General features: G+C 42.2%; 1 protein-coding gene across 1 annotated transcript; it reads right to left on the reverse strand.

Moving 5' to 3' along the window:
- Positions 1–10121: 10121 nt before the first annotated feature.
- Positions 10122–27081, reverse strand: LOC140067019 (granzyme B-like). Its single transcript, XM_072113888.1, has 5 exons — positions 26865–27081; positions 22268–22421; positions 14633–14783; positions 13236–13499; positions 10122–10389 (listed from the first exon to the last, which is right to left on the reverse strand). Exons 1-5 carry the CDS (start codon positions 26932–26934, stop codon positions 10237–10239), a joined length of 792 nt encoding a protein of 263 aa, XP_071969989.1. The 5' UTR covers positions 26935–27081; the 3' UTR covers positions 10122–10236.
- Positions 27082–27640: the final 559 nt, after the last annotated feature.

Consider the following 27640-nt stretch of genomic DNA (forward strand, 5'->3'; position numbering starts at 1 on the left):
TCGCATAATCAAGGAATTCAAGAAAAGAGATTCCATTGTTGCCAAAAAGGCTCCAGGGCGCCCAAGAAGGACCAGGAAGCGCCAGGACCATCTTTTAAAAGTGTTTCAGCTTGGGGATGGGGCTCCCAGCAGTGCAGAGCTTGCTCAGGAATGGCAGGAGGCAGGAGTGAGTGCATCTGCACGCACTATGAGACTGCGAAGACTCTTGGAGCAAGCAAGGCCTGGTGTCAAGGAGGGCAGCAAAGAAGCCACTCCTCTCCAGAAAAAACATCAGGGACAAACTGATATTCTGCAAAAGGTACAGGGAGTGGACTGCTGAGGACTGGGGTAAAGTCATTTTCTCTGATGAAGCCCCTTTCCGATTGTTTGGAACATCTGGAAAACAGCTTGTTGGGAGAAGACAAGATACCACCAGTCTTGTCTCCTGCCACCTGTAAAGCATCCTGCAGCCATTCATATGTGGAGTTGCTTCTCAGCCAAGGGAATCGGCTCTCTCACAGTCTTACCTAAAAACACATCCATGAATAAAGAATGGGACCAGAATGTCCTCCAAGAGCAACTTCTCCCAACCATCCAAGAGCAGTTTGGTGATCAACAATGCCTTTTCCAGCATGATGGAGCACTTTGCCATAAAGCAAAGGTGATAACTAAATGGCTCAGGGAACAAAACATAGAGATTTGTGGTCCATGGCCTGGAAACTCCCCAGATCTTAATCCCATTCAGAACTTATGGTCGATCATCAAGAGACGGGTGGAAAAACAAAAACCAACAAATTGTGACAAAATGCAAGCATTGATTGTGCAGGAATGGACAGCTATCAGTCAGGATTTGGTCCAGAAGGTGACTGAGAGCCGCCAGGGAGAATTGCAGAGGTCCTGAAGAAGAAGGGGCAACACTGCAAATACTGACTTGCTGCAGTAACTCATTCCCACTGACAATAAAAGCTTTTGTTAATCATAATATGATTGCACTTGTATTTCTGTATGTGGTAAAAACATCTGACAAACACACATAAAAACCAGAGGGCAGCAGGTCATGTGAAAATATAATATTTGTGTTGGGATTTAACATTTAAATTTTTGTCGTAAGCCAAGCACTTACATGCACCAGGAAGAAGAAGGTGAACTCCGGCGGACCTGAGCGGTGAAGCAACACATGCAGGATATCGGGCGCATGATCGGGCGTGGATCGTGGATAGTGCTTTGTCGTTGGAGAGTCCAGTTCGGGGATCGCGACTCGGACGGGTAAGTAAATGTGACCCACTGTCATGAACAATGACAATAGTGTTGCCCTACGAGCGCTTGTTCCCTCTATTTTTAGCTTTTGGACCACCTTCACCAGACTAAATATATTTATTTCTAAAATAATTTCTTATAACACAAATAGTGATTTGTGTACCAAAGTCTTCAGAAAAGATATGGCTACAAACAGCCTTTTGCGCTGGGAGAGCAGTCACCCTGCTCCTCTTAAAGGGAACCTGTCATCAGCAATCAGTCTAATAAACCACTACCAGTATATTGTCAAGCAGTGTAACACCTTATAGTTTCCATTTCTTTCTCAGCCCAGTGTGGTGGCAACATCCAGAAAATGAACTTTGAAGGGAAATATAAATTGATTGTATAAAGTCAAGTAGGTGGAGAGCTTAACATTGAAGTCAAGGTGATGAGCTCTGAACACCTCCTCCTCTGTGATGAAAATCATGCATTGGACTTCAGGAGCTCTGGTTAGTTATGTCTCAGGATGCAGGGCAATCAATTACAGTGAAGAGGACTTTCTGAGGAAGAGAGAGCTTGACTTCTGTGTTAAAATCTCCACCTCCATGACTTTATAAATCCAATTTATATCTCATTTCATAATTGATTTTCTGGTTGATGCCACCGCATTGGGTCATGAAAGAAACACGATATGGAATGTGTTCAGCTGCTTGAGAACAAAGAGCTGGTGGTTTATTAGGTCCATTTCTGATGACAGGTTTCCCTTAAGAAAGGTATCCCCGGGGGTCAGTTCCTTCCTTTACAAAGGAACTGTAGTTGCCTAGAGGATGACGATCAACATTGATTCCCTTGTCAGAACTGTAATGTCTGCTCTTTCATTAAAATGGGGGATACGATACATTTTGGGAGCGTGTCAAAAGAGTGTTGTATTCGTGATCACATCAGGAGTCATATAGGTGTTCACTTGTTCCTACCCTTTAAATTACGTAGGGAAGACCATACGTGAACTCAAATGTCGAATATAAGAACACGCGATTGGATTTTGGCTTAATCACGGCGTCATTATTGCAAATTTTGATTACATTTTCAATGCTTCTATTTTTAGGACTGTACGACCGTTTGATCACATTTTATTGAAATTTTTATAGTTTTCAAAATGGCAAAAAAGTGCCAATTGTGACTTTGGGTGCTATTTTGCGTTACGGGGTTGAACGCAGTGAAAAAACGTTATTATATTTTGATAGATCGGCTTTTTCGGACAAGGCGATAGCTAATGTGTTTATGGTTTTAACTGTTTATTTCTATTTATATGACTTTTAGGGAAAGGTGGATGATTTGAATTTTTAGTTTCTTTAATAAAATATTATTGTTTTTACTTTTTTTTATTTTTTCTATTTTTCAGACTCCCTGGGGTACTTTAACCCTAGGTTGTCTGATTGATTCTACCATATATTGCCATACTACAGTATCTACTATAATGTGCAAATCGCAGAAGGAGGGGGCGGGTGGACCCCTCCTTCTCACGATCTGCGGGGGTCTCAGCACTGAGACCCTCACTCATCAGCAAGTTAGACCCTATCCCTTGGATAGGGCCTAACTTGCCTTTGTGGGAAAACCCCCTTAAGGGGCTAAAGATGGCAGCTCCCAGGTCAAGCACTGTTATGTGCCGCTGATATCTGCCATGCATGGAGCCCTCCTAATGCAGCCCTTACAACGTCGTACAGAAGTATGGAAGTAGCTAAAGTCCAATCTCTTGCTATTCACAAAAATCTAAAGAAAAATAGGCAAAACATCCAGATGTACAGAGCTGAAAGAGCTATTACACAACAGATCTGCAGCTGTTATTACAGCTAAAAGTAGCCCAAAAATATTGGAAAGAAAATTGGAAAATGAAAATATACTTTATACGTTACAAATACTTTGAGTCACATAAAATATTGATTTAAGTTTGTGGCTGTAATGATGAGAAATTAGGAAAAGTTCAGGGGTGTGAATACTTTTTCCAACCACTGTCCTATATAAAGTCCTGCCTGCAGCCAGGGATTGTAAAGGGGATTAATAATCTGTTTTCTCCATGTGCCATGTGTAGCATGTAGTCTGCACTATCCAGCTCCTGTCAAATGAGAATAACCTATCACAGTGATGGCGAACCTTTTAGCGGCCAAGTGCCCAAAACCCGCCTTATTTATCACGAGGTGCCAACCAAAAATTAAAGCAGTAACTTACTGCTCCCTGTTCTTCAACAGCATTCAATCATATTGGCCTCCTGAGGACACCAATACAGTAAAAAGATGGAAAATTTGCATCACTTTAGCTGCTTTCCAGTGTCCCTCTGTACACAGAGAATCGTGGGGCCAGCAGGAGGTCCCAAAGATAATTTGGCCCTGTCTACTCATTCTCCCTCTTCCTACAGTCCCAAGTAGTGAAGTAAGTATCAAAGTATGACTGAAAGCAGCATCTTTTAAGTTGCTTGGAACTGCAGGAAGATTCTTTGAGTCCTGTCTGGTGTGCTGGGTGATGGCCCGGGTGCCCACAGAAAGGGCTCTGAGTGCCACCTCTGGCACCAGTGCCATAGGTTCGCCACCACTGACCTATCAATTACTATGTGTACACGTCAACATAGATCAGATCAAATAATTTCTACAGAAAATGGAGACGAACTTTTTAACGTGTCAATATATTATCTTGTAGATCTTTTTCTTCAGTAAAACCACACACAATTTTTGCAGAAATGATAACAGACTGGTCCATCAAGTAAGAAATGCAGATGGATTGGGTTATATTACCACCTGTCCAATGGTATATAACAGTATCCTATCCCCTGGGCTGCCTCTTCTAAAAATATTTCTAAAATTATTTTTAATACGAAAAAAAGACAATATATATATATTTTAATATAACCACAAAAAGGATTGTTGAGCAGATATACTATTACGGACCTGTCAAGCAACAGAACAACTGCAACCAGGCTTGGCACTAGCTGTTAGACTAGGTAAGTGGTGGTGAACTCACCCTGCAGTGTCCCTGCAGGCCATGTCCTGCATGCCTGCATTAGATAAAACCGCCCTGACAAGGGAATACCCACTATCGGGAACCTAACTAACTGTCCCTGAGTGACCCTACAAGGTGCAGGGAAGACACTTCATACCAGTGTTCACACTGGTACATAGAAAGTGACAAGCCAAAAATAAACACAAGTCTCAGACAACAGATACATACAGACAAGCAGATTCGGACAGAACTGAGTCAAAATGAAGACGGCGGCAAAGGTACACAATAATATAGCAATAGAAGGGTTGGAAGGCAAAGCAGAAGTCAAATACACAGTATAGTAAGATGGCAAGAACACTAGATAAGGAACTGGGCAAAATATAAAGGGAGTAATGGACACCGCCTCCAACACTGGCTGATTCAGCCGTCCGTCACTCAAACCACAGCTGCAGACAAAACGGGCTGAAACTCACACCCAAAGAAAGATCCTGAAAGAGAGCTGTCCATCGCTGGCAGCTTCTGATGTGGTTTTCAAGCACAAAAGCCTGAAACCTGGTCCCATTCAGAACAATTTGCGAGTTGCCCCGGATTGCGCCAGGTTGCATGCGACGGAAATAGGGGGGGGGGTGGCCGTTGGAAAACCAGACGGATTCGGAAAAACCGCAGTATTTTTTTTTTTTAATGTGTCGCTTGACACGCACTTACATGCACCAGGAATAGGATGGTGAACTTAGTACAACCTTAGTGAATTGTCGGAAGACCCGAATCCCTGTCGGAGGACGCGCCGCTGGATCGCGACAGGACCGGGTGAGTTAATGAGCCCCTATATGCTTTATGTTACCATTCTATTGTGATCCTTTCCTCCCTAACAACATATATCAAAGAATCGGACCGTCAGCCCATTCTTGTTAGGTTATGTTCCCAGAGGCACCTGAATGTATGGATACACCCAAGAATCTAGGTCAGTGATGGCGAACCTATGACACGCGTGTCAGCACTGACACGCGTAGTCATTTTAGCTGACACGCGGCCGCCCAGCGCCCGCTGTCCCCCCCCTCCCTGTGTAATGTGCTTCCCCTATGTTAATGTCCCGCCCCCGTCCTTGTGTTTCTGTCCCTGTGCAATGTGCTCCCCCTGTGTTAATGTCCCTGTGTAATGTGCTGCCCCGGTGGTAATGTCCCGCCCCGTCCCTGTGTTTCTGCCCCCTGCTTACCTGTCCGGCGCCGCGTTGGTCCGCCCACCTTCTGCAACTTCTCTGGCTCCAGACTGCAATACACGCTGCTCGTCACGTGACTGAGGCGACCTGACGTCAGGTCACGTCAGTCACGTGACCCGAGGCGCGCGGTGCAACCTGGAGGAGCCGAGCCGCCTGCAGTAAAGCTACAGGGAAGAAGACATCACTGGGTAAGTATGTAAGTTTATTATTATATTATATTTAAAGGGAGGGCGCTAGGGGTATTTTAGTAGTAAAGGGAGGGTGCTAGGGGTAATTTAGTAGTAAAGGGAGGGTGCTAGGGGTATTTTAGTAGTAAAGGGAGGCCGCTACGGGTATTTTAATAGTAAAGGGAGGCCGCTAGGGGTATTTTAGTAGTAAAGGGAGGCCGCTACGGGTATTTTAGTAGTAAAGGGAGGCCGCTAGGGGTATTTTGGTAGTAAAGGGAGGCCGCTAGGGGTATTTTAGTAGTAAAGGGAGGCCGCTAGGGGTATTTTAGTAATAAAGGGAGGCATCTAGGGGTATTTTAGTAGTAAAGGGAGGCCGCTAGGGGTATTTTAGTAGTAAAGGGAGGGTGCTAGGGGTAATTTAATAGTAAAGGGAGGGTGCTAGGGGTATTTAATAGTAAAGGGAGGCCGCTAGGGGTATTTTAGTAGTAAAGGGAGGCCGCTAGGGGTATTTTAGTAGTAAAGGGAGGCCGCTAGGGGTATTTTAGTAGTAAAGGGAGGCCGCTAGGGGTATTTTAGTAGTAAAGGGAGGCCGCTAGGGGTATTTTAGTAGTAAAGGGAGGCCGCTAGGGGTATTTTAGTAGTAAAGGGAGGCCGCTGCTGGACATGTTATCAATAAGGGGAGGCCGCTGCTGGACATGTTATTACAAAATTAGTTTTTCCTAAAGGTGACACAGCACCCGAGTTATGTTCGCTTTTTTGGCGAATTTTGACACACCTAGCTCAAAAGGTTGCCCATCACTGATCTAGGTACACGTTCGATGGTTTGGAAAGACCCAGCTTTAACTCTTTTGCGGACTGAAAGGAGGAGGTACTGGTAGATCATAACAGAAGACAATGCCAATCAGCTGCCTCTAAAGCCAGCAGGATCTTGACATGTATTAAAAGTGGTATGGAATCTTAGGGAACGGATGTAATATTACCACTGTAACAAAGCAATGGTTCAGCCACATATGGAAAATACAGTTCAGAATTGGGCAACAGTCCATAAAAAGGATGCCCTGAAGTTGGAGACAATGCAAAGCCACAAAAGAGCCGAAAAAATGTTGGGATATAGAGGATCTCGGTTATGAGGAAGATTAAAATAGTTATTGGCTGTGATTGACGCACCCCGTGACGTTGTGGGGGAGCGCTATTCCATCACCATTAAAGCCTGGGAATCAGTTCACATCATCAGTAAATTCACCATATACTGCTATACTGTAGTATTTGGTAGTATTGATGGGACACCTAAGGGGTTAAAATACCCTAGTTGGTCTAAAAAATAGTGAAAAAAATATATAAAAAGTTATAAAAAAATAAAAAACCTTAAAGCTCATATAAACCCTGTTTCCCTTTTCCATACAAAAGCTTTACATTTTTTAAAACCTATTAAACCCCCCTAATTGCACTAACCTAAAGAATAAAGGGTGGGTATCATTTGGAGTGCACAGTGAAATACAAAAAAACAGAGCCCATGACAAATTGTGCTTTTTTCATCAAGTTCACTGCATTGGGAATTTTTTCCCGCTTCCCAGTACACGGCATGGAAAATGACATACTGTCACTGGGAATTTGTTACATCAGAAACAAGCCCTTGTAAAGCTCTGTACACAAGAAATAAAAAGGTTATAGATTTTTAATGAAGGAAAACAAAAATGGAAACACAAAAATGAAAAAGGGCATTGGTAGGAAAAGGGTTAATAATTTTTAAATAGACCTATTGATCTATCCATTTTAAATTATAGTCATCAATTCGAAAATGTTGGGGGAGATACAATCCAAAATACCATCATTACATCACTACTGACAATAGATGATGTCATAGCTTATCTCCGCCCCCTCCCTGTACAATGACCTCTATATAGATTACACTGACCCATCATTACATCACTAGTGATAATAGACGATGTCACAGCTTATCTCCTCCCCCTCCCTGTACAATGACCTCTATATAGATAACAATGACCCATCATTACATCACTACTGATAATAGATGATGTCACAGCTTATCTCCTCCTCCTCTCTGTACAATGACTTCTATATAGATAACACTGACCTACCATTACATCACTATTGACAATAGATGATGTCACAGCTTATCTCCTCCTACTCCCTGTACAATTACCTCTATATAGATAACACTGAACCATCATGACATCACTCCTGACAATAGATGATGTCACAGCTTATCTCCTCCTCCTCCCTGTACAATGACCTCTATATAGATAACACTGACCCATCATTACATCACTACTGACAATAGATGATGTCACAGCTTATCTCCTCCTGCCTGTACATTGACCTGTATATAGATAACACTGACCCATCATTACATCACTACTGACAATAGATGATGTCACAGCTTATCTCCTCCTACTCCCTGTACAATTACCTCTATATAGATAACACTGAACCATCATGACATCACTCCTGACAATAGATGATGTCACAGCTTATCTCCTCCTCCTCCCTGTACAATGACCTCTATATAGATAACACTGACCCATCATTACATCACTACTGACAATAGATGATGTCACAGCTTATCTCCTCCTGCCTGTACATTGACCTGTATATAGATAACACTGACCCATCATTACATCACTACTGACAATAGATGATGTCACAGCTTATCTCCTCCTACTCCCTGTACAATTACCTCTATATAGATAACACTGACCCATCATGACATCACTCCTGACAATAGATGATGTCACAGCTTATCTCCTCCTCCTCCCTGTACAATGACCTCTATATAGATAACCCTGACCCATCATTACATCACTACTGACAATAGACAATGTCACAGCTTATCTCCTCCCCCTTCCTGTACAATGACCTCTATATAGATAACACTGACCCATCATTACATCACTGACAATAGATGATGTCACAGCTCATATCCTCCCCCTCCCTGTACAATGACCTGTATATAGATAACACTGACCCATCATTACATCACTACTGACAATAGATGATGTCACAGCTTATCTCCTCCCCTCCCTGTACAATGACCTCTACATATAGATAACACTGACCCATCATTACATCACTGACAATAGATGATGTCACAGCTCATCTCCTCCCCCTCCCTGTACAATGACCTGTATATAGATAACATTGACCCATCATTACATCACTACTGACAATAGATGATGTCACAGCTTATCTCCTCCCCTCCCTGTACAATGACCTCTATATAGATAACACTGACCCATCATTACATCACTACTGACAATAGATGATGTCACAGCTTATCTCCTCCTCCTCCCTGTACAATGACCTCTATATAGATAACACTGACCCATCATCACATCACTACTGACAATATATGATGTCACAGCTTATCTCCTCCCCCTCCCTGTACAATGACCTCTATATAGATAACACTGACCCATCATTACATCACTACTGACAATAGATGATGTCACAGCTTATCTCCTCCTCCTCCCTGTACAATGACCTCTATATAGATAACACTGACCCATCATTACATCACTGCTGACAATAGATGATGTCACAGCTTATCTCCTCCCCCTCCCTGTACAATGACCTCTATATAGATAACACTGACCCATCATTACATCACTGCTGACAATAGATGATGTCACAGCTTATCTCCTCCCCCTCCCTGTACAATGACCTCTATATAGATAACACTGACCCATCATTACATCACTACTGACAATAGATGATGTCACAGCTTATCTCCTCCCCCTCCCTGTACAATGACCTCTATATAGATAACACTGACCCATCATTACATCACTACTGACAATAGATGATGTCACAGCTTATCTCCTCCCCCTCCCTGCACAATGACCTCTATATAGATAACACTGACCCATCATTACATGACTACTGACAATAGATGATGTCACAGCTTATCTCCTCCCCCTCCCTGTACAATGACCTCTATATAGATAACACTGACCCATCATTACATCACTACTGACAATAGATGATGTCACAGCTTATCTCCTCCCCCTCCCTGTACAATGACCTCTATATAGATAACACTGACCCATCATAACATCACTACTGACAATAGATGATGTCACAGCTTATCTCCTCCCCCTCCCTGCACAATGACCTCTATATAGATAACACTGACCCATCATTACATGACTACTGACAATAGATGATGTCACAGCTTATCTTCTCTCTCTCCCTCCCTGCAATGTCCATGCCTAAAACACTCTCCATTGGTTCCAGGCCATTACTGCCTTTGGTCACGACGCTAAGGCGCTACAATATATGATGGCGCAATATAAATTAAAAAAAATACATATATTATTATGAAGCTGCAACAAAGCAGATCACTAAATACTGTCAGAGCTCAGACAAGATGGCAGCGCCTAGAAAAAAATCATATTTTATCTGGGCAAAAGTATAAAAATGATTGCCACGTTGCCTTCATGTTGCCTTTTGGCTTCTCTAACCTTTCTGTTGTGTGACTTCCATCTCTTTTAAAAATGATACAAAAAGTCAAGTTTAATTGGATAAAGCAGAATATTTCTTTAATATGGGAAATAATAAATCAATTCATTTCTCAGACTGGAATTAATAAGCGATAATAAGCAGTGAAAGGGTGAAGATACTTTGTTATTACTTTGCTGTCTCTTTATCTATCCATTCTAGGTATTCCTTAGTCAGACGAGTGTACACCGCCGCGCCATTATGCATCCCACAATGTTCGTTCCCAAAAGACAGAACTCCTCTCAAGACACCGTCACATATCAAGGGGCCGCCAGAATCTCCCTGTATAAATAAAGACATTCGATTGATAGATATTTCAAACTTGTGCAATAAATTGAAAATGTCAATTTGGGGAGAATTTTCAGCATAGGCAGTCACGTGTATATATACATTACTGATAACACTATTTATGTATCACCTATTGTAGACAACATCCTTATTTGTCCCCTAATTTCAGAAATCCACAAAAGGTTGCCTCAAAGTTGCCATGAAATCTTCTCTGCTACCCTATCTCTGTTTCATTCACTTAGAGGCAACAGCATGGAAGACAATATAAAGCAACAGGAGCAGTTCATCTTTTAATTGAAAACTTAAAACACATCTATGACCAGAATGAGAGACTGTAGACCCTCACGCTCATTTTCATACAGTCCTTCATCCTGATGGTAGATGCCCTTTAATAGAAGAAGCAGCAGTGTTGTGAGCCCAATGTACTATCCTCCTGGATTGACTTTGGGCCACACACTAAGGTTGTTGTCCCTGGACCTGTCCGGTCTTCACCCCATATAGAGGGATCTGCTGTGGAGAGGTTGCAAAGCCTCTACCTCCTGTGGAGGTCCCAGAGAGGATAGCACCTGGCCCATCAGGCACAGAGATATTACTACATGGTACCAAGGGGTCAGGCAAGAGAATGGTCAAGGTTGGTCGAAATTCAAGCGGCGTACAAGCAGAGCCAGGAAACCAGCAGAGAGTCATGAGGGGCAGTACAGGATCAGAATACAAGCTGGGTCGTGTACCAACAAGCACAGATCAAGAGCAGAGTCACAGAACAAGCCGAGGGGGTCACAGGCAGGTAGTGAATAGAGGAAGATACCATACAGCAGGACTAGTCAGACTAGGGACCTCAAGCTCTAGAAAGCAGGGAAATGTGGACTATATAGCAACAGGTGCACATTGGGAACACCATTGCTGGTACATGCCCTGTTCCTTTAAGAAGGGTGAAGAATACGCAGCAGGGGTTTGTGTTAACATGGCCAGACAAGGTGGCTATAGGTAAGCTTGTGATGGGGAACCCAACTAGTGGGGGAACCCGACACCAGTGCTTTGTGTGGTGGACAGTCAGCACTGCACATCATCCTGAACATACCATCTGATGCCAAGATGGACAAAGCTTAATACATGACAATTCTCAAGAAAATATTGATAGAGGCTGCAAAAAGCTTAAAGGGAACCTGTCAGCAGAAATTGACCTAATACACCACTAGCAGTATGTTGCTTAACAGCTCAACACCTTCCAGATGATGTTTCTTTCATGACCCAGTGTGATGGCATCATCCATCAGCTTTGAATTCAGATGTAAACTGGTTGTATAAAGTCAAGGAGGAGGGGATTATAACACAAAGTCAAGCTCTCTCTTCCTCTGAAAGCCCCCTTCATTGTAATTGATGGACCTGCATCCAGAAACATCACTAACCAGATCTCCTGATGTCCGGTGCATGATATCAATCACAGAGGAGGAGGCATTCAGAGCTCCCCACCTTGACTTCAGTGTTACTTTCTCCGCCCCCTTGACTTTATACAATTAATTCCCATCTTGATTTTCAGGTTGATGCCCCCACACTGGGCCATGAAAACAACCAAAAATGATGTTGTAGTGTCTGAGAATATTTTGGTAACAGTTTATTAGCCCAGCTGCTGATCACAGGTTCCCTTTAAGATTCATTAGGGATGAGTGGACCTGTTCAAGTATCCGAGCCTGAACACTCACCCCCAACGGTAACACATACAGTCTGCATTAAAAGAGTAAACACCAGAAATTCGGCATGGGTGGAGGACGGGTAGTTAGCCGGACGTGAACCCGAGCTTCTGGCTGATCAGCAGTTTGGATCCGCACATCACTAATATTCAAGTGTTTAAATGGAGCAGTATTAATCCAGAACTAAATCCCATTCTCAAAAGCTAGAGCAATGCTGAATACATACACCGCACACTCTTCTGTACAACGTACAGCACATAGAGGTACTGGATTTGGGAGGAGAATTGTGGAACATAGTAAGGACATGGTAAGTAGCTGCTCAGCTCTTAGTATTGGGTACAGAGAGTGAACTGTGCCTCCATTGTGTATGGAAGATTGTAACTGACGAGCACTGAAGGAAAGTGTCATGAGCTGCTTGTCCACTTATTTCCCTGTGTCTTCTGCCATTAAGAGAACCCCCGATTCACCAAGTAATTTCAGCCGGGAGGAGACCTACACCAGCCGCTTTGTGTCCGTAAATTTCACCTACCTCCCTTTGTCATTGTACAGGGCTCTTAGGTCTCCAGCCCTACATACATTGCCCTGTGTGTACTGTGGTCATAACTGGCTCGTTGGTTTTGTGTTCTACAACCAAATATTCATTAATGGAAATCTACCATTTGCTTTCTTGCATTATGAACCAAACTTACCTTGTGAATGCTGTAGCGACACTAATCCCTGAGCTGAGTGGTTTATCTAAAAAAAAAAAATATAAAGTTCAGGACCTTAGGAAAGCTGGGTTGCATGCTGCTTGTCATTCATGAGCACATTAAACGGAGCTTCCTGAACTTTCCAGACAGGACTAATCAACCTGTGTTGGATGACTCATATACAGGGGATGTTGCAGCGATTGATTTCTTCTGCCTGTCAGATACAAGACAGTGATTACATTGTTCACTGAAGCAGTGCAAGAGGAGAAGCGCTGAGCCAGGCACAGGAGTGTCAGAGACTCATTATCTTGAACTTTGATTTTTTTCAGCAAAACCACTCAGTTAAGGGATTAAACAAGATATGTTTCTGCATCAGTGTAGCTACAGCATTCTCAAGGTATGTTTGGTTAATAAAGCATAAAATCAAATGGTAGATTTCCTTTAAACCAGCTTTCCAAACTTACAGAACAGGAGTCCTGTTTTTCAGGTCCCACACCGGTGCAGATCATGTTTCCATTGACTGTCAGATTTTCCTTTTCTAGACGTTTATTACATTCCTCCCTGTTTATAGTTGTGACTTTCACTTCCATTAGATATTTAGCATATTCCTCCTTCTCCGTCAGTCCCCATCCCGCTGTCTCGCAGACCCTTCCTGCTTTCACATCTTTATACGTCTTTGATACAGGAAGGGTCTTTACTTTAGGGTCAGTCCTTGCTGCATGTGACAACTGCAAAAGAAAACAATGAAACTAATTAAGCCCTGACCCAGGTGAGCTCGTAGTCAGGTACTGGAGAGAGGAGGGGTGAGCGCTCAACCCTTCCGTCAGCATTAACCCCTTAGCGCTCAGTGGCGGATATATTTTTAACACAAAACTTATCAGCCAAAATTTACCACTAAAATGAAGTACAACGTGTGGGGAAAAAAACAATCTCAGAATTGCTTTGATAAGTAACAGTGTTCAAAAGCTATAACCATATAAAGTTATGCAAGTCAGAATCGAAAAAATGGGGCTGAGCCTTAAAGGAAACCTACCACTTGAAATGGCAGGTTTAAGAAGAAAACACCGAGCACCAGCTCAGGGTGAGCTGGTGCCGGAGCTTATTTTTGTTAGTGTTTTAAACCGCTGTATCGCGGTTTAGAACACTTTTTAAACTTTATAGCCGGCGCAGGCAGGTACGCGCTCGGCGCTTACCATGCGCGCGGCTCTCCTTCACCTCCTATGTAGCCGCGCACACAGTCGCGCGCATGGTAAGCGCCGAGCGCGTACCTCCCTGCGCCGGCTATAAAGTTTAAAAAGTGTTCTAAACCGCGATACAGCGGTTTAAAACACTAACAAAAATAAGCTCCGGCACCAGCTCACCCTGAGCTGGTGCTCGGTGTTTTCTTCTTAAACCTGCCATTTCAAGTGGTAGGTTTCCTTTAAGCTGTAAAATGGCTGCGTCCTTAAGGGGTTAAGGGCAGAGTCGAGTTTTTTTCTATGCATTTTTATATATTCTATATGCTTAGGTCCTACCAGTTAGTTGAATCGCTTCACTAAAAATTTGGTGTAACCTATCTATCTATCTATCTATCTAAAATTTGGAAAGTCCAGAGCAGCACAAGCCGATGGTTGGTGCAGTAGCCGATGATCCCTTGGCATGGGACCCCGATATAAATAGTGAAGAGGCAGCAATCCAATTTATGTAGAAAAGTGGTATTCCTTTATTCTATCAAACAGCGATGTTTCGGCTTGAAAAAGGTGTAGATTTGCACCGAAACGTCGCTGTTTGATGCAATAAAGGATCACCACTTTTCTACATAAATTGGAGTGCTGACACTTCACTATTTATATCCATCTATCAATGATTAATAGATCATTACTTTCAATAGCAGAAGATCATTGTAAAACTTTGTGCTCTTATACTTCGGATGGCGGATATACTGCTCAACAGAAATAATCTGTCTTCCATCTTCATGTGCATAGAGATCGTGTGAATGAGCTCCAAGTACCACCAATAGTTTTTCATCGGGCCTAAAAGAAAGGATTATATTTCATTAAAACACAAATATTCCATTATTATTATACTTCCTAGTGTCATATTTAGTATTCCGTGCAATGTACTGGGAAGGAGGATAAAAATTCCAAGATCGTAAAATTGACAAATAAAAACCTGAATTTGTTCCATTTTGTACCATCATAACATACAATTAGAGATGAGCGAACATACTCGTCCGAGCTTGATGCTCGTTCGAGCATTAGCGTACTCGAAACTGCTCGTTGCTCGGACGAGTATTTCGCCCGCTCGAGAAAATGGCATCTCCCGCCGTTTTGCTTTTTGGCGGCCAGAAACAGAGCCAATCACAAGCCAGGAGACTCTGCACTCCACCCAGCATGCCGATAGCAGTGGTTGGCTGGCCAGATCAGGTGACCCCGGAATAGACTAGCCCCTGCCTGCGCTGCTCGGATCATTCTCTGTCTTTATGCCGCTAGGGAGAGAGCTGCTGCTGGTCAGGGAAAGCGTTAGGCTGTTCTATTAGAATAGTGTTAGGCAGGAGTGATTCAACAAGAACCCAACAGCCCTTCTTAGGGCTACAATAACGTTTTATTTTACTTTTTTTTGTTTGCTTGTGGCTGGGCTTGCTGGCATTAGTAGTACAGCTAGTACCATATTGTGAGGAATTTGCAAGGAGACTTGCGACCGTTGTGTTTAGCTCTTAGTGACACACATATCCACCTCAAACACCGAAGTGGGGTTTGATTAGAATTAGGCACAGTCTGCTGATTTATTTTTTTTTACCTTTATTTCTTTTTATACCTCAAAGTCATATTGCAAAGCAGTGTGCTTTCAGTGTAGGCTAGATAATAGCCATAGGAGAACCCCAACGGCTTACTTAGGCCGACAATAGCGTTATATTTTCCTTTCTTTTGTTTGCTTGTGGCTGGGCTTGCTGGCATTAGTAGTGCAGCTAGTACCGAGAGACAGGGGCTTGGACAGGCGAAATCTCGCCTGGCAGTGGACCGCCAGCTCCATCCCAAGATTAGGCAGCCTCAGAGGCATCCATGCATGCTGCCCCTGCTGTTTCCTGTCCATTTTGCCTCCACGATCCTCCACAGCGTCCACCAATGTCTCATTTCAACTCTCTATACCCCAGACGCTGGAGCACGAGAGGATATGCAGCACATCATCCCCTTATCAAACGAGCTGTGTCAGGCTCATTTTTCGGGTGTTTCACCAGATACGTTATGGAACTTGGTCACTATGTCGTCACCATGCTGTGTTATCGACTAAATATACCGTCAACCTTTTGTTCACATAGGAAATCATTTCACCTCCTTTGGTGAAACCTGAGTCCATTTAGGGTATGTCGCCATGAGACTCTCTAGCCTGCCACTGCTGCCGCTGCCTCTGCATAGTCCCCTATAGTGTCAGGGTCAATTATTGCATGTTTTAGATGCTATCTAGCCTCATTCGGTCACTCTGTCATGGCCATGCTGTTGCCCATAATTTTGGCATAATGGTGCGATTAAGCAGCCTCAGAGGCATCCATGCATGCTGCCCCTGCTGTTTCCTGTCCATTTCCGTGGTGTTTCCATCCTTTTCTGAGGTCCCAGGTGTTTGGCCAAGCTTCCCTGTGCAGACCCTTGGTCCCCTTGAAAAATGCTCGAGTCTCCCATTGACTTCAATGGGGTTCGTTATTCGAGACGAGCACTCGAGCATTGGGAAAAGTTTGTCTCGAATAACGAGTACCCGAGCATTTTAGTGCTCGCTCATCTCTACATACAATACAACAATAGAAAAATAGTGGAAAACAGCTCACCCCACAACGATCCTATTCAGCCTCAAAATGACAGTGTGCACGGAGTCCAAGGGTCCAATCCGGTATCGGTCCCGCCACATAGGCTATGATTCAAGAACAAAGAAACAACGGAAGGGCTCCAGAAAAAACAGGTGAAGATTCCAAGTAGCTTAAAAAGTGTCAAAAAGAATTTATTAAATCCAGGTTAAAAAAGCACTTACAAGTGCAAGGGAAACAAACATGGATACACTATGGAATGACACAACAAAACAGAGCTTGCAGTAACGCGTTTTGGACTAACGCAGCCTAGTCCTTACTCATACCTAGCTCAAGTAACCTAACTTGAGCTAGGTATGAGTAAGAACTAGGCTGCGTTAGTCCGAAACGCGTTACCGCAAGCTCTGTTTTGTTGTGTCATTCCATAGTGTATCCATGTTCGTTTCCCTTGCACTTGCAAGTGCTTTTTTAACCTGGATTTAATAAATTCTTTTTGACACTTTTTAAGCTACTTGGAATCTTCACCTGTTTTTGCTGGAGCCCTTCCGTTGTTTCTTTGTTCTTGAATAACATACAATACGTCCCCTTTAATCTTTATACATCCTATTTGCACCTGCCCTGTGCAGAAAGGATGGTTATAAACGTTATGACAGTGGCCAACTTCAAACAGCCATATCTCCTGAACCCTGGCACCTAGAAACACAATTCTTGTGTCATATTAAACAGAAGAATCTCCTCTTTGTTAAATATCAAAATACATAGATATTTCTTGCAATTCTTAATTTGAAAATTAAGAACCACGATGGTGAGCAATGTTCAAAAAATCAGAAGCAATCCTTGGTTGCAGATGAAAAGTAAAAGACATTTAAAGGGAACCTGTCACCAGGGACCTCATTTTTCACTAAAGACAGATTGTAAAAGCCCAAGACACCTGCAGTGCAAATCTGCCTTTCTGCCTTTTCTAAGCATTTGCATTACAATATAATTGTGTGTTATAACTTACTCTTGCATCCTGACAAAATCCTGGGGTAGTCACAGGGGCTGGACTTTGGTTTGGATGCATTTCAAAAAACAACATGTGACCTGTTTGAGCTGCAGGCTGTTTCCATGTTTGTGCTCCTGTACAGCTCCCCCCCCCCCCACTGATGTCAGGCTGACCAGGCTGTGACCTCTGAGAAGAAGCAGGAGGTGGAGCTGTACAGGAGCACAAAGGTGTGCACAAGAGGAGTGGGTAACACAGGCAAGCCACATGTTGTTTTTTGAAATGCATCCAAACCAAAGCCCAGCCCCTGTGACTACCCCAGGATTTTGTCAGGGAGCAAGAGTAAGTTATAACACACAATTATATTGTAATACAAATTACAATGCAATTAGTGAAAAATGAGGTCCCTGCTGACAGGTTCCCTTTAACGGACTTCAACAAAAATAAAGTAACAATACAATTTGGGTTTAAAAATATAGATAAAAATTACAAAAAGTAAAATAAAAAGTAAAGTAACAGTCTTGCAACATGGTGTGGAGCAAAGCTTGAAAGAGTGAAGAGTCTTTGTTGTGGTGTGGAGACATGGAGACAAAAGACTGATGGTGGTTTCCAATGATGTCTCTCTCCTACTCACACTCTCCCTCTCAAACCGTCTCTTGTATGGTAACTCTTTATACACAAACTAACATTTCCCAAGTGATTATTCCCAATCTCCTATTGGTTTATGTTACTCCATATACCATCTGAGGACCATAGATGATCTCATTCTGCTTCATAAATATGTAAACTTAAACTAATTAGCTTATATATACATAACTATTAACATCTAGAAGTTGACTCATCTGGCAGATAGCAATATTCGGTAAGAACTATGAAACCATAATGTACCAGGACAAACCAAGATAATTGACAATAGTTCAATATAATAAAGGAATTTTCATTTTACCAAAGGCAACTGACCATATACCATCTGCCTTTATGTACAATGGAATATCCCCAACTATCTCATTCATTATGTCTATGATTCCCAATATAAAGCATATCAATATATTATACATACATATATACATTATATACATATACACATTATATATACACATATATTCTACTACGTATTTAATAATAACATAATACTATCATGGATTTATATTTGTTTATCCTACATGAATACTTTAAGAATAACAAAATATCATATACATGTAATCATATGGTCTCACCCTATGCTAAAGTAATTTTAATGATATTAATATTTTACACTGTACTAAAGAAATTTATTTTTATATACAGCTTTCTATTCCTGATTGTAACTTTAAGTGGATATCTCTGGTTCTGTTAAAGTAAAGCTTCCGCCAGGCTCAAGTATTGAATTTAATTATTGTTTTTAAGCAAAACCACTTGGTTCAGGGATTAAACAAGATATGTTTCTGCATCAGTGCAGCTACAGCAATCTCAAGGTATGTTTGGTTCACAATGCATGAAAACAAATTTCCGTTGATGAAAGGTTGTAAACCAAGCACACTTACATGCAGGTGTGTGCCCCGTCTGGCAGGATCTGCTCTTCTTTTAGCTTATAAAGCCCTTGTTTTTTCTTTTAACATTTTAAATGTTATGCAAATGAGCCTAAGGGGCTCCAGGCTCCATTGACATCTATGGAACACAGAGCCACTCAGGCTCATTTACATACTGTCATTTTTTTAAAACTTTTTTTTTCATAAAAACAAGGGCCGAGGAAGCTAAAAGAAGAGCAGATCCTGTTAGATGGGGCACACACCAGTAAGTGTGCTTGGTTTACAAACTTTCATCAAAGGAAATCTACCATTTGTTTTCATGCATTGTGAACCAAACATACCTTGAGATTGCTGTAGCTACACTGATGCAGAAACATATCTTGTTTAATCCCTGATCTGAGTGGTTTTGCTTAAAAAACAATTATTAAATTCAGGACCTTGGGAAAGCTGGGTTGTATGCTGCTTGCTGTTCATAAACACGTTACACGGAGCTTTCTGAACTGTCCAGACAGTACTAATCAACCTGTGCTGGATGACTCATACACAGCAGCTTGGGGGTGGTGCACAGTGAATACATTGTTCTCTGGAGTAGTGCATAATTAGGGTAAGAGGAGAAGCACCGGAGCAGCCACAGGAGCAACAGAGCCCCATTATCATAATTTTATAATTGTCTTTTCAGCAAAACCACTCAATTTATGGATTATGTTTCCGCATCAGTGTAGCTACAGCATCCTCAAGGTATGTTTGCATGAAAACAAATGGTAGATTTCAATTAGGCATCCATGCACAATCCATATATCATATTAAAGGCTACCTAAAAAAATCTAATTGAAAAATGACAAAAAAAGCTAATTTTTTAACATTTGTAGTCAATTATTGGCAAATTTTATAAAGAAAAACAAAATTAATTAATGAAACTTAATCAAGTCTCACATCTCATAAAAAAAATAAAGTAAAAATTGTTATGATATGTAAAGCTAAGTTATCGAAAAATATAAGAAAAATACAAAGATTTGATCAAACATGAAGATCATGGAGTATTAGATATTCCCCTGAAAATATCTGGTTAAGAAGGATTGTCCCATTTAGAAGTGATATTTGCTGATGTACGTAGGATGTTGCTACAGTAGAGGATCGGAAAGGTGAGGAGCGAACGAGAAGGAGGGAATTTTCTTTTCTTTTTTTTTTTGGGGTGGGGGGAGCGATCTGGTGGGATGGGTTAAGTTGCTGGGGGGGGAGTTGTAATATGAAAAAAAACTATATGTAGGACTCAATTTGGATAGTGGTAGTTATGAGGTGCTTTAGTAGGATAATAGGGCAAAGTCACTTGTTGAAGCTACAAAAAAACGCGGCCAGACATAAGAAAGAAAGATGTATATACACTCACCGGCCACTTTATTAGGTACACCTGTCCAACTGCTCGTTAACACTTGATTTCGAATCAGCCAATCACATGGCGGCAACTCAGTGCATTTAGGCATGTAGACATGGTCAAGACAATCTCCTGCAGTTCAAACCGAGCATCAGTATGGGGAAGAAAGGTGATTTGTGGCCTTTGAACGTGGCATGGTTGTTGGTGCCAGAAGGGCTGGTCTGAGTATTTCAGAAACTGCTGATCAACTGGGATTTTCACGCACAACCATCTCTAGGGTTTACAGAGAATGGTCCGAAAAAGAAAAAACATCCAGTGAGCGGCAGTTCTGTGGGCGGAAATGCCTTGTTGATGCCAGAGGTCAGAGGAGAATGGGCAGACTGGTTCGAGCTGATAGAAAGGCAACAGTGACTCAAATCGCCACCCGTTACAACCAAGGTAGGCAGAAGAGCATCTCTGAACGCACAGTACGTCAAACTTTGAGGCAGATGGGCTACAGCAGCAGAAGACCACACCGGGTGCGACTCCTTTCAGCTAAGAACAGGAAACTGAGGCTACAATTTGCACAAGTTAGACAGTAGAAGATTGGAAAACGTTGCCTGGTCTGATAAGTCTTGATTTCTGCTGCGACATTCGGATGGTAGGGTCAGAATTTGGCGTCAACAACACGAAAGCATGGATCCATCCTGCCTTGTATCAACGGTTCAGGCTGGTGGTGGTGGTGTCATGGTGTGGGGAATATTTTCTTGGCACTCTTTGGGCCCCTTGGTACCAATTGTTGCTGACCATGTCCATCCCTTTATGACCACAATGTACCCAACATCTGATGGCTACTTTCAGCAGGATAATGCGCCATGTCATAAAGCTGGAATCATCTCAGACTGGTTTCTTGAACATGACAATGAGGTCACTGCACTCAAATGGCCTCCACAGTCACCAGATCTCAATCCAATAGAGCATCTTTGGGATGTGGTGGAACGGGAGATTCGCATCATGGATGTGCAGCCGACAAATCTGCGACATTTGAGTGCAGTGAACTCATTGTCATGTTCAAGAAACCAGTCTGAGATGACATGGCACATTATCCTGCTGAAAGTAGCCATCAGATGTTGTGTACATTGTGGTCATAAAGGGATGGACATGGTCAGCAACAATACACGGCGGGCGGTCGCGAACCGGTTAAAGAAGGGCATAACAGATCGTCAAAAATTGACCTGGACATTCGGGCACCAATGACCCTCGCTCCTTAAGGGGTTAAAGATATAGCACCCAATGTTTTTATCCATATACAGTAGTGAATAAATAATAAGATATGCACTGTACATGTTCTTTTTACAGATTCCACATTACTCCACCAAGAATATAATGTGGCCGTGTACATGAGATCTGATGGGGTAGTGAACGATAGGATTATGTTTATACGGGCACAAGTAAATTTGGGCTGTTTATTAACTTATTCATAAATACAGAAAGCTTGGAATGGATACTGGTGTCTGCTCATCTTTTAGATTCCTTGGTTTTAACAAAATAAGGCTTCTAAAATTATGCAAATGAGCCTGAGAGGCTCCAGGTTCCATGTTAATGGAGCCTGTAGCCCCTCAGGCTCATTTGCATAATTCTTAAAACCTTTTTTTTTCTTAAAAACAAGGACATAAGAAGCTAAAAGAAGAGCGTATACTGCCAGAGGGGGCACGCACCAGTTTGTCAGTATGCTGGGTTTACAATCCTTCATCCTGGTGGTAGATTTCTTTTAAGAAATTAAAGCAAATATCTCAAAAGTATTAAATTACATGAATTATTATATGTGATGTCAATTGCCCTCATTTTCACTAATCTCAGGGGGGTTTCTCTGTACTTACTCTTTACAATGAGCAGCAGTCAGCACCCAGTTAGGTTTGATCAGAGTTCCTCCACATAATGATATGCTCGTCCCATCTGAAATGGATAGATAAGCCATGTAGGGCCTGGAGTTTTGTTTGGCTTCTTTTCCATGATAGATCCCAACATCTGCACCTGTGTAATGGTAATACACATGTATTATGCATGTAATAAAGATGAATTCCCATAATTCCCCTGCTCCTCCTGTATTTAAAGCTGTTGTCCGACAACTATTTTTAATCCCCTTGCCGCAGTTTTGGACTTCCTGACAGAGCCCCATTTCTCTAGTAAAAGAAAAAAAAAAGAACATCAGGAGCCTCACTCACTTTGTAACGCCGCAAAAATGGGGTAAGTATGTCCCACACCATCCCCTGATGTGTATTGGGACAAACTAAAGAGCATATATCAAACAAATCAGTAGAAATATCCAGACAAAGAGTCCCACAGCATCATGATAGATAGTGGATGCACGATTATGTCCCAAATTACAGCATGCGAGATTAGTAAATGAGCCTGGAAAATATTCTTCTACTCTGCCACCAAGTGGTCACAGAATTCTGTAAAACATTATTTCCCAAACATGACACTTTTCCAGTGGATAAGCCTTTGTTACATCAAACAGACATATCCAAATGCACGTGTGCATACAAATTAAACATACCGTATATACTTGAGTATAAGCCGTCCCGAGTATAAGCCGAGGTACCTCATTTTACCACCAAAAACTGGGAAAACCTATTGACTCGAGTATAAGCCGAGGGTGGGAAATGCATTGGTCACCCCCCTCAGTATATAGCCAGCCAGTCCCCAGTAGTATATAGCCAGCCAGCCCACCCCCAGTAGTATATAGCCAGCCCCCAGTAGTATATAGCCAGCCCAGCCTGCCCCCAGTAGTATATAGCTAGCCCCCAGTAGTATATAGCAAGCCCAGCCTGCCCCAGTAGTATATAGCCAGCCCCCAGTAGTATATAGCCAGCCAGCCCCACTAGTATACCACTAGGCAGCCCCCTTAAGTTTACAGCCAGCCCCCTTTAGTATATAGCCCTCTTCTGTCTTCTTTCCAGTGTAACAGCCAGCCGGCACATAGTATGACCTCACCTGTGGCCACATCATAGTGGAGAGAAGACAGAAGAGGACCCGCGACAAGCATCGGGGATGCTGGAAGGTGATTTTGTAAGTTTTTGTTTTTTATTGACTCGTGTATAAGCTGAGGTGTAATTTTTCAACACATTTTTTGTGCTGAAAAACTTGGCTTATACACGAGTATATACGGTAAAGAATAAAGAGTAAAAATTTAATATAAAAATGCCCGAGTAAATTGTATTTTATTCTTCTGCAATTCCCAGTGTAGGATCTTCGGCGGACCTCGGACACGAGAGTGGAGCAGGGTCTATGGTGGGAATCCAGCAAAAGGGAAATGGAGAGAGCAACAGAAAAGATAAACCCAAGGGAATCTTCCATTTTAATCAGAAAGGATCTGGGGAGACTGTTCTTGGAACAAACATTTAACAATATATATACAGAGTAGAGAAATGACAAATTTTTTTGAATTTTATGAATCTATCCATAGCTGCTTGAGGTGAGCTATAGAATTGTGCCTCCCCTGTCCCAGACAGTAGTAACATATCATATTATTTTTTTAGTAAGTGGGTTCTCCATGCAATGGGGGATATTTATTATCAAGTTTCTGAGGTAAAACTGTTCTAGTTGTCCATCGAAACCAATCAGAGCCCAGCTTAAATTTTAGAAATAGCTGTGGGAAAATGAAAGCTGAGCTCTGATTGGTTTCCATAGGCTACTAGAACAGTTCTGCTCTTAGAGACTTATGATAAATCTCCCCCAATGTGTCATACGCAGAATGAAGACAAACTAGTTTTAGGTGTCAGGTGCTGCGTTATAGTAAATGACTGAGCCCCGATGCTGCCCTCCATCTTGCTGCAATTTGTGCTTCCTGAGGCAAGAGGCTCAACTCGCCTTATGGATGTTGCACCCCTGTGAGGATTGTTCAAACAACCAAAGTCAACTTCTCTTCAATGCAACCTGCATCAATGACATGAACCTCACTCAGCATCTCCCCTGCTGCCTCCCCACGTTTATATCAGCTCAACTTTAAAGCAGCCTGTCATCATGTAAAAATGATCTTTGTGATGACAGGATCCCTTTATAGATCAACATAAGACAAAACTCATCCATAAAATTCATGATCAAATTGCAAATATGTTATAGAATATAAAAGAAATAGAGTGTTTCTCAGGGCCGCGTCAGGTTGTTACATAAGAATAAATTATATAAGCATGAAGTGGATTTAGTAAGGTAACACGGAACCAGAATATACAGGTACTGCTGTTAGTCTAGTCACATGTTCCTGTGAAGCCAATAGAAATATGTCAGATTGTGAGTGTTATATGTGGTGCGGATGACAGTTAGAATCTCTAGTCACATGACAAGAGGTTGACCAGTCACATCCCTGCCAAACCTTTCTTGTAACGGGGATTAGAATAATCCAGATAACTGTACACTGGTGTTTTGATGTTCATATTGATATCTTGATTTTGGAATTCCACTTTTCTTTAGTATGGGTAAAGATTATAAATTACGAAAATTATATTTGCACCAGATTGTTGAAGACCCTGCACCAGTCTCCAATAATCTGGGGCACCCTGCATTGTCTTTATAACAGTTTTTATAATTTGAAAATGTAACATTGTTTTGCTGCTGCTTTTATAATTAACATGGCTTAATTATTACATTATTAATTAACATTACTAGTTCCACTCACTTATAAAAGTTGATTAAAAAAGTCTCCCTGCCAGGATGAAATACACAGAAAGCCAGGTAATGCCAGGATAATAACAATATAGAATACAAGTGGGCAGAAACTTATTAAAACATAAGATTTAATTTATCATAATATAATTAAGGGGGAAAAAGCCCCCAAGGAATGTTAAATATGAAAATAAATGACAACATTGCATAGTCGAGATAAAACAAAAATCAAAAACCAGAAACTGGCAAAAAGCTACATATAGACAAAATGAGCTTAACTGGATAAAATATTGTCTCAATGCAACACTGGGGCTCATTTACTGGCTCATTTACTAAGGGTCCTGCGGTCGCACATTGGTTGGATATTTCGGCGATTTCCGATTCGCGCCGCATCGCGCCAGGGATTGTGTCGCACACAATGGAATTTTGGCGTATCGGCGCCGGGGGCAGGCCGCCGGACGATCCGACGAATTCGGACTACGTGCAGGATTTAACCTTTCAAATTGTGTCGCAAGACACCCACTTACATGCACCGGGAAGAAGAAGGTGAACTCCGGCGGACCTTGGCGGGGAAGCAACAGATGCAGGACTCGGGCGCATGAGCTATGTGACCGGGTAAGTCAATTATGTACAGTCCCAGTATAACAAATAATCTCATATCTTAAGGTGGCCAAACTCGTTGGTCAAAAGCTGTATCATTGATGAAGGCACTACCGTAGATATACCAGATGCAATGATGCAAAAGAAGATAGGATAGTGCGAGACAAAAGCTAACAGAAGGGACAGGTAAAATAACAGAGGCATAAATGACTCCACCAAGTAGTATAGTAGAAATTAATGCTGTGATGTAAAAAAGTTCTAATGAACCCTATGGGGCACATTTACTTACTCCGTCCCCCGAGTTCAACAAAATGCACTGCGCCGCGATTCACTAAGATTGTGCGCCCGATTTCCTGCATGTGTCGCATCCCCGCTCCAGTCCGGCGGAGTTCGCCATCTTCTTCCCGGTGTATGTAAGTGCTTGTGCAACACAATTTAAATCTTAAATCCCGCACTCAGTCCAAATAAGTCAATCCGTCGGCACGCACCTCAATTTGTGTCACATGGAAGCCAACGCAGCTACGTCAAAAAATGATCGACACAATCCCAGCGCAGACACCTGTTAAATACCTATCACAGCCGTGCATTCACTGAAAAAGGTGCAAAGTGCAGCATGCAACCCTTAGTAAATGAGCCCCTATGTGTCTGGGAATGCCCTAGTATTCCCTAAATGCATCTTTTTTTTTCCTTGAGGGATACACTGAGCCATTACCCTTAGACCGGGTAAAAAAAGATTTGGGGCAGTGTTCCCATTTAAGGACAGGTTCGGGTCGTGGGGCAATTGTTACTTGGCACGATGGCAGTGGGAAATGGTTCCCAAAATCAAAAAAGGGAATGCAGTAATGGAGTAAGTCTCCCTGCCAGGAAGCTGCATTGAGTCACAGGGGTGTTGCAGTCCCTGTTGCGTCATCATCACTATCTCCTCTGTGCACTGCTCCTCCCTCCTCTAACTCTTACAGCCATGAACTGACAGAGAATTTTTTCAAGCATGGAGTCAGCTAATGGCTCCATAAATGACTGAGGAAAAAGAGAAGGGGAGGGACAGAGCAGGGAGCAGATAATGATGATGATTTCAGCCTTATAACAGAAGCAATGTTTGCCCCATAGAAACCTATAGGTGCATTTACAGTCTACATAAAACTTGGGGCTTATCCAGATGAACATGATTCCTAATTGTGAAGTGGTAAAGCAATAACCATATATAGTTCTTACCTTTAGAGGTCAGCAGATACATTGCAGAAAGAAGAAGAAGAAGGAAGAGTTTCATGGCTGATATCTGCATAGGACGATCTACGTGCAAATGCCTGACTGTAGGTCTTTAAATACTGAATAACCTAAAGCATCTACCACAGGTGTGAAGTTAGCCATAAATAGAAAAGGGTTTCCTGTCCAAAGGAACTGATACCTAGACTGACTTTATCATTGCAGCCTTAATCCATTTTGAAATTCACTCCTAGCAAATAAAGACATTGATACAAGTAGTAGTCACATATAGAAAAATACATCAATTAATCTTTACATTGACATAACGTAAAGAAGATACATTAGTGCTTTAAAAATCTAGTAGCATTCAGCCCAAATAATTTACCTTAACTTGCTTGGAGGTACCAAAATCACATGCAAAAACAAAGCTTAAAGGAAATCTATCACCAGATGAGTGGTGGTATAGTGTGCTAATTAGGCTGCTTGTTCCATCTAGGGCAGTGGTGGCGAACCTATGGCACGGGTGCCAGAGGTGGCAATCAGGGCCCTCTCTGTGGGCACTTAGGCCATTGCCCCAATTTCACCAAACAGGACCAAATCCACCAAATCTTCCTGTAGTCCCAAGCAACTTAAAAGATGCTTCTCTCTATTTTAAAGTGACATTTCATTGGCTCTTTGGAACTGCCAGAAAAATGAGAAGATGTGGACAGAACTCCATTGGCTTTGGAGGTCCTCCTGCTGAACCCAACATTCTTCCTGGAGAGAAGCTACCTTCCTTCTTTCAA

The sequence above is a fragment of the Engystomops pustulosus genome, chromosome 1, assembly GCF_040894005.1.
Source record: "Engystomops pustulosus chromosome 1, aEngPut4.maternal, whole genome shotgun sequence".
Classification (NCBI taxonomy): Eukaryota; Metazoa; Chordata; class Amphibia; order Anura; family Leptodactylidae; genus Engystomops; species Engystomops pustulosus.

What these genes read in the sequence shown, in the direction of transcription:
- LOC140067019 (XM_072113888.1), bottom strand. Translation starts at nt 26,934, where the DNA reads ATGCAGATATCAGCCATGAAACTCTTCCTTCTTCTTCTTCTTTCTGCA. An exon ending in ACTGCTGCTCATTGTAAAGA is followed by an intron (nt 14,784 to 22,267) that starts GTAAGTACAGAG and finishes CCTTTCTTTTAG; the next exon opens with GCCCGATGAAAAACTATTGG. An exon ending in ATGATCTTCTGCTATTGAAA is followed by an intron (nt 13,500 to 14,632) that starts GTAATGATCTAT and finishes TTTCTTTTGCAG; the next exon opens with TTGTCACATGCAGCAAGGAC.